At 41.8% G+C, this 13,995-nt stretch overlaps 1 protein-coding gene across 13 annotated transcripts in view; it reads right to left on the minus strand.

The window, feature by feature from the left end:
- Positions 1–13,995, minus strand: part of adarb2 (adenosine deaminase RNA specific B2 (inactive)) — a 377,105-nt gene that overhangs the window by 6,221 nt on the left and 356,889 nt on the right. For 12 of the 13 annotated variants that reach the window (XM_044339076.1, XM_044339071.1, XM_044339070.1 and 9 more), the window contains 3 exons: positions 13,381–13,532; positions 11,147–11,315; positions 5,815–5,996 (listed from right to left, as the gene is read on the minus strand). In XM_044339076.1, the coding sequence (XP_044195011.1) occupies positions 5,815–5,996; positions 11,147–11,315; positions 13,381–13,532 (503 nt within the window). Of the gene's footprint in view, positions 1–3,772; positions 4,451–5,814; positions 5,997–11,146; positions 11,316–13,380; positions 13,533–13,995 lie in introns of those variants that run through there. The other variant, XM_044339077.1, reaches the window with a different exon arrangement.

A 13,995-nucleotide genomic window follows, 5' to 3' on the forward strand; every position in this document is an offset into this window, starting at 1 on the left:
GCTCGGGGCAAAAATGTCCTTGAGAGGCTGCCGTAGGTGTTTCATAGGAGCCTGTAACCAGCTTTCTAGTATATTCTAGGTGAGCAAAATGGAGAAGTTTTAATTCAGTGTTTGTGCTTTTGAAAACACCCACCTACACAGCCTAAAGTCCCGATCAGACAGAGCGCGTTTTACAGGTTGCAAAACACGAAGCGTACCGCACCACCTTTTTTGTTGAAGCCTACAATTTTAAAAAATTGTTGCTAGGCAACCTCAGAATCACCTGTCCCTAGCCTAACCGTTATTTTGCTATGAAGTAAACTCACTCCGGGCCTGCTGTTCTCTGTTCAGATCATGGTAACTATGGTTGGTTAAGTCATATACCTCCAGGTATCCAGCAACAGCCACTACTACTTCATACCAGACTGGTCTGGTTATTCGACTTGTTTTCATGATCACTACAGAAGGCCCGTCTCTCAATCCATCCAAATGGACAAGGGAAAAAAAACACAAACAACATCAGGGCGCTCCTGCAAAAACGCAAGGCGCATAGAGCAGAAAAACCCGAGACACTCAGCAACACAAAAACAGCGAGCAAAAAGCGCCACTCTCATTGAAAACAATTACAAAAAGCTGCCCCAGGCTGTTAAAAAGCGCTCTGTCTGATCGGGGCCTGAAGTAGTAAAAAATGTTGAACCACATAGTGGTTGGGGATGGAGTGAGAAAACAGGCCCGCCAGAAGTTTTAAACAGTGGTAAAGGGACACGTAAAATGTTTTTGTGATTAACTGTGAAACATTTTCACTGCTACAAATGAATGGAGTAGTTTGACATTTTGGAAAATATGTTTGTTCGCTTTCTTGCCAGGAGTCTGATGAGAAAATTCATACCATTCTCATAAACATTGTAAATTCACACAATAAGTATGAAGCTACTGCTGGCAACCAGTTTAGCGTACAGACTGGAAACAGCTTGCCTCAGTCCAAAGGTAACAAAATCCACAAACCAGCACCTTTAAGTCCCCACCCACCGCTGCTGTAGCTTCATATTTCATATTGTTAGGAACAGTTAACCCAGCAAGAAAGGAAATTTCACAAACATTTCCCAAATTGTTAAACTAAAAGTCTTATTCTCGTATGCTAATATCATAGTATAACACTAAAATAAGATGATTTGCAGAAAAGAGCAAATTGTTCATCTGTCCAGCTTCCTCTGAATATTAAATAAATCTGTTTACTATTAATTAAAGCACAATATGCTGCATTGTGTTCTGTCACAGATGTCTTTTTTTACTTACTGCTGAAAATACTACAGCTGATGTCAGGTGCAATATGACACTGCCAGAAGTGTACTTTACATGTAGCATCTGGGCTAACAAAATCTGACAGTTAAGTGCTGCTTGAACATTATATCCACTCTGAATCTGTAAAACTGTCTTCAGAAGTGAGTGTCTTGGATGTCATCTTGACTTCCAACCCAGTTATTTATTATATCATGCAATGTTAAAGGTATACCTTCATAGAAAATCACCAGACAGATTCTCTGTGACAGGTGAACAACAGTTGCCTCTGATCTTACCGTCTGACAGACAGCTTGTTATAGTACAATACCTGATGTACAATACCACAATACATGCCTGCAGATCTCCCCCCTTGCCACACTCATTTTCCCGTCTTCACTCTTCCATTCACCAATCTCAGCTCTTCTTTTCTGTAGCTCCTTGGAGGTGGAATGAATTGCCTGCCACAGTAACAATCCTCCTAGTCTCTTATTACCCATCTCTTCTCTCATGTGCAGACGCACCTCTTTGAACAAAAGGCCCTCCTATCCATCCTGCCTTTTTCCTTTCTCTCGCTCCATTCATGGCTCATTTGATCCCCTCAATGGACTTGACTCCTCTGTTTCTGTAATAGCCAATTTGATTTTTTTCCTCATTGAAGACTTGATCAATTTCTCTTCTGGGAAGTGTTTGGCAGACATGAAAGAAGCAGAATCAGAGCCTTTGGTCATGAGATGCATAGTTGTACAGTACACATACCTGCAGCTGAATATCTAAGGCTGCTATAGAGTCACAATACAGGACAGCCTGTGTGTTTATCTGTACACATTGCATCTTTCCTGCATTACTGTAGTACTACACGTTATATTTTGTTTGTTAAATCTGTACAAAGTGTGTAAAAAGGAAAATTTGGTTTACAGGGGGTTATGTACTGGGCTACTTGTTGGCACTGCCCCCAGCCAAGAAATAGTCCCACACATAACCCCCTGTAAAACCATAATTAGTCATTTTTACACCTTGGTATTTGGTATGGATTAAACTAACAAAATATAATGTGTTAATTAGTGAGTTTTAGAAGAGCTGGTAGGCAGATTTTGTTAGCTTAGGACAAAGCCAGGCTAGCTACTTCCCCCTGCTTCCAGTCTGTATGCTAAGCTAAGCTAACCAGCTGCTCGTCGTAGCTTCATATTTACCGTACAGACATGAGAGTGGTATCAATCTTCTCATCTGACTCTCAGCAAGAAAGCGAATAAGTGTTATTAAGAATAAGACTTGTTCAACATTTCCCCAAATGTTGAACAAGTCCTCTAAGCTCACCAACAGCAGGAGCAGACTATGGGTCAGATGCATGTACATGTACCATGTTAAAATCAAGCTGATCCTGATGTTAGATTCAGCACCAATTTCAGAGTTTCATGCAGACACATACAGTATCAGACCACAGAAGAAATGTCCTATCTCAACTGGGAAAATCTGAACTGTGAATGTGTGAAATTACATCAACCAAACAGAGTGAAGCTGTAAAACAAGCATGTGCATTCAACTGCAGAACAATCCCCTTTTTCTTGAGATCCAACAGTGTTGAGCGACCATTATTAATATTTCCTTTATCTACTGTTGCTCTCATTCTTCTTATCCCGAAAACGATAAAGCCCTGCCACAGTTTCTGTTCACGCTGCGCTGGAATTGAACCGCAGGATGAGAGTGAAGGAAGGAGTCAGTCCATCGATGTGTTTGGCCCTCGGGGTTCAGGTGGAGCTGCTTTGGCTGTGTGCGATAAGAGAGGGCCCTACGATCCCTAGGAATTTCCTCTAGGGGTGTTGCTTTTAAATAACCCTGGAAACACAATAGCCAGGGAGCTCATCAGACCCAATGAAAGGACAGAGGAGGAGATGAGAGGAGGCGAGGGGGGGGATATGTACATCTGAATGCAAGCGGAGCTCTCTTTTCCTTTATTCCCCTCCTGCCTCTCCGTCTCCCTCTCCTTCCCCCGCCTGTCTCTCTCTCTCTCGCTCTCCGTCCTAGCTCCCTTCTGATTGAATGACTGTCCGATAAGGGCTGTGATTACATTGATTTGGAGTAGGGCCATCTCTGCTGTCTGTCCATCTTCCTCCCTTCCCCTCTCCTTCCTTCACCTTCTACCCTTCAATAGACTGCAGCTACTCAAGGTACTGCAGGTGCGAAGATCTGACAGTTTGGGACGTTTGCACACACACAGTGAGAACACAATCATTGTGAAGCGTGTCAGAGGGGAGGGCAGAGCGTTTGCCGCCGCTTCTGTTTTGAGTAAAGAGGATATCTGGGGGTAAAGGGCATGTCTATAACATTTGTCAACATGGATAACCCATAATACTAAGAAATAATGTAAAGAACATTTTGCAGCATCAGTCTTGCGCTAGCAGGTGGGATAAATATGTGCTTTGCAAACCTTTCAAGCCATTAAACAAACGCTGTACTTTCTGTGGGGTTTAATTCCATTAAAGTGAATAACTTAATATCATAAGTAAGTATGAAGGATGAACAGATGAATCATACCTGACTACATGTCTCCAAATATTAAGTGCAGCTTGTAATATCTATTTCATTTGATTCAAAAGAAACCAAAAACTCCATTCCAGACATGTCAAATGACTCCATTCAAAAAGCCACTGAACAAATCATGAGAAATGCTCGCTGAGGCTGTGGTCGGGGGAATTCAATGATAAATTCAGCCCGGTTATCACCACCAGAGGACAATTCAGTACAATTATCAATCTTGATGAGGATAGACCTTGCAAAATATTCATCCTCATGGCACCCAATTACCCGGAGCCTGCAAAGCAAAGAGCTCCTATGCCCTTCAAGAAGTGCACTTGAAACCTGACAAAAGTATGGTAGATATGGAGAATGTATCAGATTTAGATTTATCCAGTGTGTGCATTTGAGATGACATATATATATATTTTTTCTTTCTTTTTGCTTCTTCTTCTTAAGTGGTTCCTTGTATGCGATTGTCACCGTTTGTTTGTTCTTATCAATGATCCCCAGCAACAAACTGTGTCCTACATCGCTGCACGTCTCCATCGCTCAGCCGCTGTGACTGGCCTAGATCTGAAGTGATGGCTGATGTAGTTTCTACAAGTTGGGTGTCATTCAGATCCTCTTCCAGCATTCATCTTCACTACAAACGAAAGCCTCAGGTCTCAGTGGAGCCCTGGAAGCAGACGTGCCAGACAACTTCTTAGTTGTTGCTTGTCTGGCTGGCACAATGTAACTGTAGAGAAGCAGCACGGGTACACGAGTTTGTTAAGCGTGCGTGGGTGTATGTGTGTGTGTGGGTGTGTGGGTGTTACATGTGGGATCTGTTGTGATTCATTCGGTTTGGAGCTGACATATTTCTTAAAAGGAATCACTGGAAATAAATGATGTATACATATGGTCTAGGATCTCTATATGGGATAGCCCCATCTAAAAACACTCAGATGCTTTTATTAAGCGCAGAAACGTATGTCATTGTTTGGAGGCAGGGTGAGAACTGAGAGCACAGTCAATCATTTAGCTGTAGAAAATAAAAATTGGGGCAAAAAAAACAATAAACCCCCAAACTTTTGATCATTTGGAAGCAATAGAGGATCCAACTAGGTCAATCAATCAACCTGTGAGTTTCTGGTTTAGTGAGCTTAAACAGTTTTTACAGGCTATTGCTTTCGTATTTTCACTATGACTTAGAATAATCACATAATAAAAATCCCCATTTTTCTGCAATTTAAGAGATAAGAACATGAAAATGAATGTTTTCCTTGTAGATTATTCACTCTGACGCTCTGTAGTAATAGTATGCAACTAGCTTCATCAAATTAAGAAGACTGACCTTTAAAAAATGTTAGTAATTTTCATCATACTGGATCACAAATTTGAAAAATAAGGGATTAAATCAACTAATTACAGCTAATGTGACAAGGCTGACTTATAAATGATTCAGCTAAGCAATCTCATCTACTATGCAGTTGTTTTTAGCTGTAAGCCATCTTAACCATCTATGAAATGGATGGAAAAAATATAACTCTCTGTGGTTCATATTTTATGCAAAACTGCTCTAACTACAAATACCAAACATCACCTCTGAGATCATGCTAGAGTCCTACAATCACTCAAAGGTGCTGAATTACTATGAATATAGCCATACAGCCGATGGTCTGTTGTACTGTAGCAGGGACATTTGGATAATCTGAGTGTTTATATTATCATCGCTTATCAGGGAAGCCAACGAGAATCCAGTCATTTCAATAGAGTTGCTGGGATCAGTAGATTTGTTCATGGAAGTAGGTAAATTCAACATTGGTGAACTTTCACAAAGTCTTGCTTTTTCACTAATTGTAAACCATCTTGACAATACTGCCTTTGAGGAAACAGGGAGTGCAAAATTGACTATTTCGCAAGGCGTGCCAAATACATTTTTCTCTACCACTTTCTGGTCTAAAGCTCCCAAAAGTGAATGTGCTCCTTCAATATCAGCACTAAATGTAATCCATCTACATCACGCTGAGACATGTCTGACTGTCTGTGTCGTAGTCGTACCGCTGAGCAGGGGCTGGTTGCGTCTGTATGTGGCAGGCAGCGGGCCCAGACGCTCCTGCCGCTGGTTCAGAACTCTGCCCAGATGGCCTGTGTGGCGCAGGCTGCCTACGGTCACGCTCTGCAGGTACACCGGCTCCACAAAGTGGCTCAGCAATGCCCCCTGCAGGCCCAGGATGTTCCATCTGAAGGGAAGGTGGAGATGGGAGAGAGCAGGGGGAAGAAGAGGACGAAGTCCGGGGGGAGAAGAGGAGATGAAGTAGGTAGAGGGAATAGGAGCAAGAAAGAAGGGAAAAAGAAAGATAAAGAAGAGGCAGAATGGGATAAAGAGCGTTCATGAAGATGAGGGTGAAACAGAGAAAGGAGGAGGAGTGGTGTGGAGAGGAAGAAAGAGAGATAAAGACAGAGGGAAGGCAACAGTTGGAGGGAGGGAGGGAGGATACGGGGGAGGAGAGACAGGATGAGGCGAGAAAAAGGAGGCAAAAGGGAAGAGAGAGGCAGAGAGAGACCGATGTGAGAGCGTCAATGACAGGTAGAGACAATTTGATCATTATCTTGATGTGGGACGTGATGAATAACAGCCACTGGACTGACAACACACACACACACACACACAATGTGACAGACACATACTTTCCCTAGTTTATAGGCACAAACCATCACCAGCACCAGCAACAACAACACTGCCAAAGGTCAGTACATCAGCATTCATTACATGGAACAACACATTAGCTTGTGTGCATTCATCAGTGCCATTGAGGTTAATGCACTGCTCGGGGCTGCAGGCAAGCTTCCGTCGACTGCTCAGTGCGAGGGCGATCACCTCGGGCTTTGTGTAGGGAGATCCACGAGTGACACAGAATCACTGTGGGGCTAATCCTGCCAACCCCACTGATGCCTGATACTGTAGCCAGCTGGTCATGTGCCACCTACTGTTGGAATCTCCTCTATTTAACCAGCAGATGTTAATTTATGGATGGAAAATGATAATTACCGTGTTTATTATCATTCCTGCCCTTGATAAAGAGAGAGGAAGCCTGCTGTGTACCTGAGCTGTGCACTCTCCGGCACGTCGGACTAATGAACTTATGCGAGGCACAATCAGAGCCTCGACATTATGCTACTAATTTTTCCATCATTGTTCTTTTTGTTAATCAATGTCTCTTTATCATGGATGCAATTACAGTGGCTGCCTGTTTTTTTTTTTTGTTGTTTTTTTTCCCTCGTAGACTTAATAATCACTCATTATGGCTTCTTTCGCTTCCCCGGCAGTCAATTAACATCAACGGCTTTCAGGGAATCACTAAACGGGCTCACAAAGCAGCGGCCGCCCGCCTACGCTTTACCTGCAATCTGTCAGCAAGATCTGTCCTTCCCTCCCAAACAGAGAGGAGGAGCTTTGTTCAAATGCACACACACACACACACACACACACACACACACACACACACACACACACACACACACACACACACACGTTTGTGCTGCTATCCTTGTTAGGACATTGCATTGATTTCCAGTCAGTGTGTAGAATTTAATGGCATCTAGCGGAACAAACTTGCAGAAATGGAATATAATATTCATAAGTATGATTTAATTAACATAGGGAGCGGGCACCGCCATGTTTCTACAATAGCACAGAACGGACAAACCAAACACTGGCTCTAGAGAGGGCCTTTCATAGTTTTTGCAAGTTTTGGGGGTGCTGTAGGTTCTCCTACATGCTTGAAAGGGAGGGGTGAGGGGAGGTGTATTCAGTTGGTTGCAACCTCACGGCAAGATGCCACTAAATGTTACGCACTGGTCCTTTAACTTAACCTCAATCCACATCTTACCCCTAACCTTAACCAGGACCTCTGAAATTACGCTTTGCCTCATTAGGACCGAGCTTTGGGCCCCATGAAGACTACTGGTCCCAACAAGGTTGGTGTTTATACCGGAAAAGGTCCCAAAGAGGTAACAAAAACACACACACATACACACACACAACCAAAACAGAAATAGTTTAGCCTGAAATATTAATTTACCCCGAAAGCGACACCGTGAATCAGAAACATCTTCTAATCTCATGCAAGAAAAGACAGCCATCTGGCTTGGGTGTGTGAATTTAAAGAGAGGAGCAGAGAGAGACCTCTTCTCTCTCTGACTCTCTCTCTCTGTCTGTCTCTCTTCATCTATCCTTTCTTCCCTCCCCCGGTAAACGCCGACCATTAAAGTAATGTGTTCATCTGCATAAAATGGCGATGGAATGGAGAACATCATCGTTATATGAAAGCCATTTAGGCCCCTCAATTAAATCCAGCTGTCAACTTCCAATCAAATATTAGCACAGGAGCGTCATCCGGGCACCGACTCTGCCTGGCTTAAGAAAACAAAATGAATGATCATCAGGTGAAGCGATGATAGCAGTTATCAAAGATGTAAATGATTAGAGCAAAGATCCTAAAATCCCCTACGGTCAGAGCTGAACTAACCGTAATAAAGTGCAGGGACTGAAGGAAGTGGGGAAATAAAAAAGTAATGGGAGCTTGCAAAATGAGTGTGACAGAGGACAAAAAGAGTATCCAGGGGATCACTTTAAGATTGCAGTAGTGTGTGTATATGTGTGTGTGTGTGTGTGTGTTAAGTCTGCAGTCCTAAGCTCCTCTCAGTTCCACCCTCCACCCTGACCTTGATAAACTGGCCCTTGGTGACCCACTCACTTTAACGACGGCCACCGATCATTTACAGCGATATAAAAAATAAAAAAAAAAACGGAAAGAGGAGGCTGTGGAGCAAAGAGAGCGCGTGTGCCGTCTGGCCTGGTGGGATGGAGGGAGGTGATGGTGGGAGGGAAGAAAAGCAGGTTGTCCCTTCTCTTCCTCCCCCGTCACTCTATTTTTTTGTAAAGTAATTGCTTTCACCCCCGTTGGTGACCTGGGTAGATTTAATCACACCATCTCCAGCCCTGGCCAACTGAATCAAATTGGTCAAATTAACAGCAGCTCCACAGGAGAATGGTTCACCTCTCTCTCTCTCTCTATGAGTGTGTGTGTGTGTGTGTGTGTTTGTGCCAATCCATTCACACACACACACACACACAACAGTGGCTCAGCTGTGGTCCTGTATGGCTCAGTTGGCACAGTGCGGTGCTTACTAAGCTAAATTCATGGGTTCGGTTCCTGGTGAGGCCCAGTCATGGCACAAAAACTCAGACTATATTAGAAATTGATTTCAGAAAATGCAACATCAAGGGTGGAAGTGCTGTAACTAAGTACTTTCTGAGTCTTCTATTTTCAGATTTCTTTTACTTTTGCATTAAAATTATTTACTTCATCATTTAAGCTGAAATACTGTACAAGTACTCAGTGTCAGTATGTTACTTGGCCTAATGTGATGTCATCCTTGTTACGCAAAGCAACACAACTGACTTAAAAAACAGCTCTCATTCATATGAGGTGTACTATGATTGTATTATTCATGTGAGAGCACATGCTGTGTAAGGTGTTATGTTGTTCTGCTCTCCTAAAATTGGCAAAAAAGTAATAAATAATGCACAAGAATTGTGAAACTAATGTATTAAAGGAGTACATTACTACAAAAATACATTTCATCCAACTTGGGCTTGGAAATATTCACAGCATACTGTGTACATATGGTTTGTATTTCTAATTTAAAGATATTGTGGCTCACAATGGGTCAAAGTGCCTGCAGACGCAGATGCAATATGAAGAAGCAGCAAATAGACTATATACTGAAAATAGTCTGTTATTTTATTCAAAGTTACATAATCATCAGGTATCATCTCTAATAGTCTGCCTAACCGTTTCAGATTTAGAACATACAGTTACACAAATGATTCCAGTAAGTGAATATCACTGTGTGTGTGTGTGTGTGTGTGTGTGTATGTCTCCCTCTGCCTGTAAAGATGCTCCAGTGTGTACACACCGATGCTTTTGCTCTTCACGCGTGAAGACGGTGTGAAAACGGAGGCGGAAGAGCAAAGCTGTCCTGATTTAGTGTTGCCATCTGTCCTGAGCTGGCTTGCCAACATGCATTTGATACACTGGCAATTTAAAAATATACACAGGCACCATTGTGTAAACTAGTAGTATTACCAGTAGTTTCCATCCATCTCTAAATATCATACTGTACTAGAAGAGTGGAATTATGTTGCTTGGTCATGCTGTCAAGCCTTCAGCACATTTTGGGGTTAACTAAAAAACTCCAGCATAGAAACCTTGTCCTTACATTTCAGCAGGTACCTGGAATAAATAAATCAAGAGACCACAGTGGGTAAAGTGTTGTACGACTAATATGTTATCTGGTTGAGAGTCAGCCCTACAGATCTGGAGATTAAAACAATGATGTGATTAATACACTAATTCATTAGAACGGCATTAGCTGTTGAAGTCACATATGGGAAATCAATAGTCCCCACCTGTACTATAAAAGATTCCACATACAGCGTGGCTCAAGGTAACACACACACACACACACTCACACTCACACAGATGCACCAGACAAACCTTTATGTGGCTCATAAAGCACATTTTAAAATGCTTTATTTAAACAGAGATCTTTCTCATAAGAAAGCTAATCTCCTAATAAGGTTAATCCTTCCACCAATCCTTTCTTTTCCTACACAGGCCAGAAACCTCCTGGGAGAAGGCATGGATGTGTTCATTACGTGGTTTGTTGGGTGTTTATGTGAGGGTGTCTTGTGTCCACCTTACAACAAAATCCACGCAATAACAAACACAATGCTCAGCGGGGGCAGGATTGAAAAAAAATGAGAAAACTTTATTTACCAGTGTTGGCATCGGTACAGTAGGAACATGATGATGAACTCCTCCGACTGTTGTTTTTAATCTATCTATCTGAGATCAGTGGCTAAAGCCCAACATACACTAGAGTGGACCATAAAACAGTCCAAATGTAGAAATCACTTTTATAAGAGAGACATGGTCAATAAAGCAGCGTTACAAAAGTTTCACACAAACACAATTCTGAGTCCATTGTTTTGTTTTGTTTTTTTTTGCTCCAGACAGCAATAGTCCAATATTAAACCTGCAGGACTACTCAATCTCAACAAAAGCCAGCAAGGACATCACTTTATCTGACAAAAAAAATAAAAACAGATTAGATTATCAGTTTCCACTCACCAAGAGAGACCAGCTCTCTCAGGTATAAATCTGCTTGCTGGATATTCAGTGTGGCATCAGAGCAGAAAGACACTTTTGTCTAATTCAGTTTTGAAGCCAACTGACAGGTAATAAAATCAATAAATGAAATGATGCAGAACAAGAGGCAGTTCTGATTTTGAAGAAAAAAGGGTGCAAAAATAAGCTCTGACCTGGTGATCTTGTCGGTGCAGGACATGGTGATGAGCTGCTCGCCCTGTAAAACACCATCCCAGGTCTGGACGGGCCCCCGAGACCGCACCGGCACCGTCCCCTCGCCTGACTCGATTTTGGTCCGCAGGTGGCTGCGGTGCTTCCTCATGAGGTGTCTGCTGCTGTGTACTGTGAACACAACACATACAACCACAGCCTCAGTTTCATCACTCTACATTATGTCAGTTCTCATTACACAGCTTTACTGGATATCCAGTTTAATCACCCAGTTAAGTCTTTTATTGCTAAATAAACACAAAGCTGTACAAATCTAATCATGTCAATCAGCAGTCAAGAAATCAGATTAATTTAGCAGATTTCTGATCATATTAACTCAGAATACATTACAACAGAAAGACATCAGCTAAACTAGGCTGGAAACAACATTTCCCCATTATTGCCTTTAATATATTAGAAAAATTCTCCATTGTATAGTACACATTAGCCCTTAAGTGTTTCATTCTCTGCATAATTATGGATGTCCTCGGTTTCTATTTATTAGTGTTCATGTATAACTAGCTGCATGTATTTAAAAAAGTTCAAAAGTTTATCCAACATTATGATGAGCAATAAAACATTATTGAGATATATTTGAACAAGGCGACAGGTGCAGTTTACAGTATTTAGACTGAATGCTCCTTCTGTCTGGCTAAATAATAATTCAGCAGGCAGCTGTAAATCCATTAATAATAGATTAATTTCCACTGAAAGACAAATATTACAATTCTTCTCAAAATGAACATTTAAACGAGGCTAATAGCTTCTTTTGATGGATTCAATTTATTATCTTGGAACTGTTAGCTGCCTAATAAAGTCCCCCTCCACTGTTTTCACAGTCGTCCACTGAAGGAAGAAGGTTTCTCTCTGCTCAGTTTAAGGTGTGTACCTAAGAGCATGATTTGTGACATCACAGCTAGTTTGGAGCCGGGGTTTGACTGGATTGAAGCTGGATGTATGAGGTCTGGGGGGGGAGGAGAAGCCATTCCCCTGCTTAGTACTGTTGATGCAGCCTATACATGTAGCATTGTATCACAAACCGACAGTACAACCCTCGTGTTGTTAACCATGATAGCAAGAGCACGGGCCCTGATCAGTTTAGGTCACTCTCATGTGGTTTCGTGTGGGTGTAAATAAAGGACAGCATGACCTCTCAGGGCACTAATATTGTTACTTTAGGTAATGTATTCATAAATAGTCTCATTTGTGGCAGGAAACGAAACAGAATCTCCACACTCCACAGGAAAAAGGAAACATTCAAACACAGGCATGGGATGAATTACAGATTTTGTTTGTCCTGCTTTCTCTAAAATAACAATATGCATATCTCCTTAATATGGTGTCAAAGTGTCGTTAAGAACTGTTTTTGTTTTAAGAAGCTCTGGTTTCTTTAGGCTTAAAACCCTTCTCACTAGTCTCTTCCATTCCCTCTCTTCCTCCATGGCTGTTGCTTCAGCTCATATGACAGCAACTAAAAATTAAGCCCCAACTTCCAGCTCAGAAATGTTTAAGAACAGCCAGGAAAAGGTACTAAGTAATTTTGTAATCTCCGAGAGCGCACTGCAGAACATTTAAAAGGTTTAATGACCAAAAACGTCAAGTTCAAAGGCTTCTCTGATGACAGCTACGTCTTTTCTCTCTCTCTTTTTCCATCCTCCCCATGTGTTGCACTGTAGCATATACTCCGTTTTAGAGGGCCATTTCACTAACTTTGTCAGGCTTATCCATTATTAGGCAGCAGCTTCAGTCTGTAATGAAAGGAGGGGGGAAATATATACATTCTACTGATGGGAAATGCAGTCCAGATTACATTTCTCAACTCGTAGGCCACCAGAAAAAATGCTGGGCAAACCTTCTAAATGAATATACAATTTATTTTCAGTGGGTAAGCAATAAAATGTCATCTAGTCAGCACAGCGTGGTTGAAAGAGGCCAAAGACGGAATGTGACATGAAAAGGATGCCAGCTTTTTGACAGTGTCTGGAAGAAAAAAAAGTAGAGCAAAGGCCTTCAGAATATCTGCCAGAAAAAATGATCACTCTATAAACCTTAGAGAGTGACTGAGAGAAAGTGTGACATAATGAAAATGAGGGTGAGTACATCAAATAGATATGTATTATGTGTGTATAAAAACAGCTTTTTTTATATAAATTTCCTATATAGAAAACAAAGGAAACAGAAAGGCCTGGTGTCTTACGGTCAGTGGTGATTTCGTAGGGCGAGTTGAGTCTCCCGTCCCCACACGGTGAGGTACTGATGTACATGTGGAAATGAATGTTGTCTCTTAACCTGTAGCTGCACTCCTTGTGCCGCACGAATATCGACTCCTCCCAGTCTTCTGGCCTTTTACTTTTGGTAGTGAAAAAGAGAAAAGGCAAAAAAAAACAAAACAAAAAAAAAACAACAAGAACGAAGGAGACTGATGAGAAAGGTAGCGCCATTCATCACAGCATAGGAAATAGATTTCCACTTTTCTTTTGCAATGATGAAGTGAGGCAGAGACAGAGAGAGATGGACACTGGCTCTCTCTCCGACCACAACCCATTCTCCCGCTGTCAGACAGACGCCTGGATATTACTCAGGCTGTCCAAATATCTCAGGGGAAACAGGAGAGAGTGAGTTTAACCTGCTGGGGTACAGATTTAAATCATGTAAGTGCCATCATGAAGGTCAACTGCTGGGTGCAAATAATGGTTAATAAGTTCAGTAAAATGAGAAATTTGTTAAGTGCTGTGAGGTTTGGATAATGGCACTGTAAATAAGTGTTAATAGTTTGATAGCCTTTGTTAAGGTGTGTTCAGACGGGAAACAA

The sequence above is a fragment of the Thunnus albacares genome, chromosome 21, assembly GCF_914725855.1.
Source record: "Thunnus albacares chromosome 21, fThuAlb1.1, whole genome shotgun sequence".
Lineage (NCBI taxonomy): Eukaryota > Metazoa > Chordata > Actinopteri > Scombriformes > Scombridae > Thunnus > Thunnus albacares.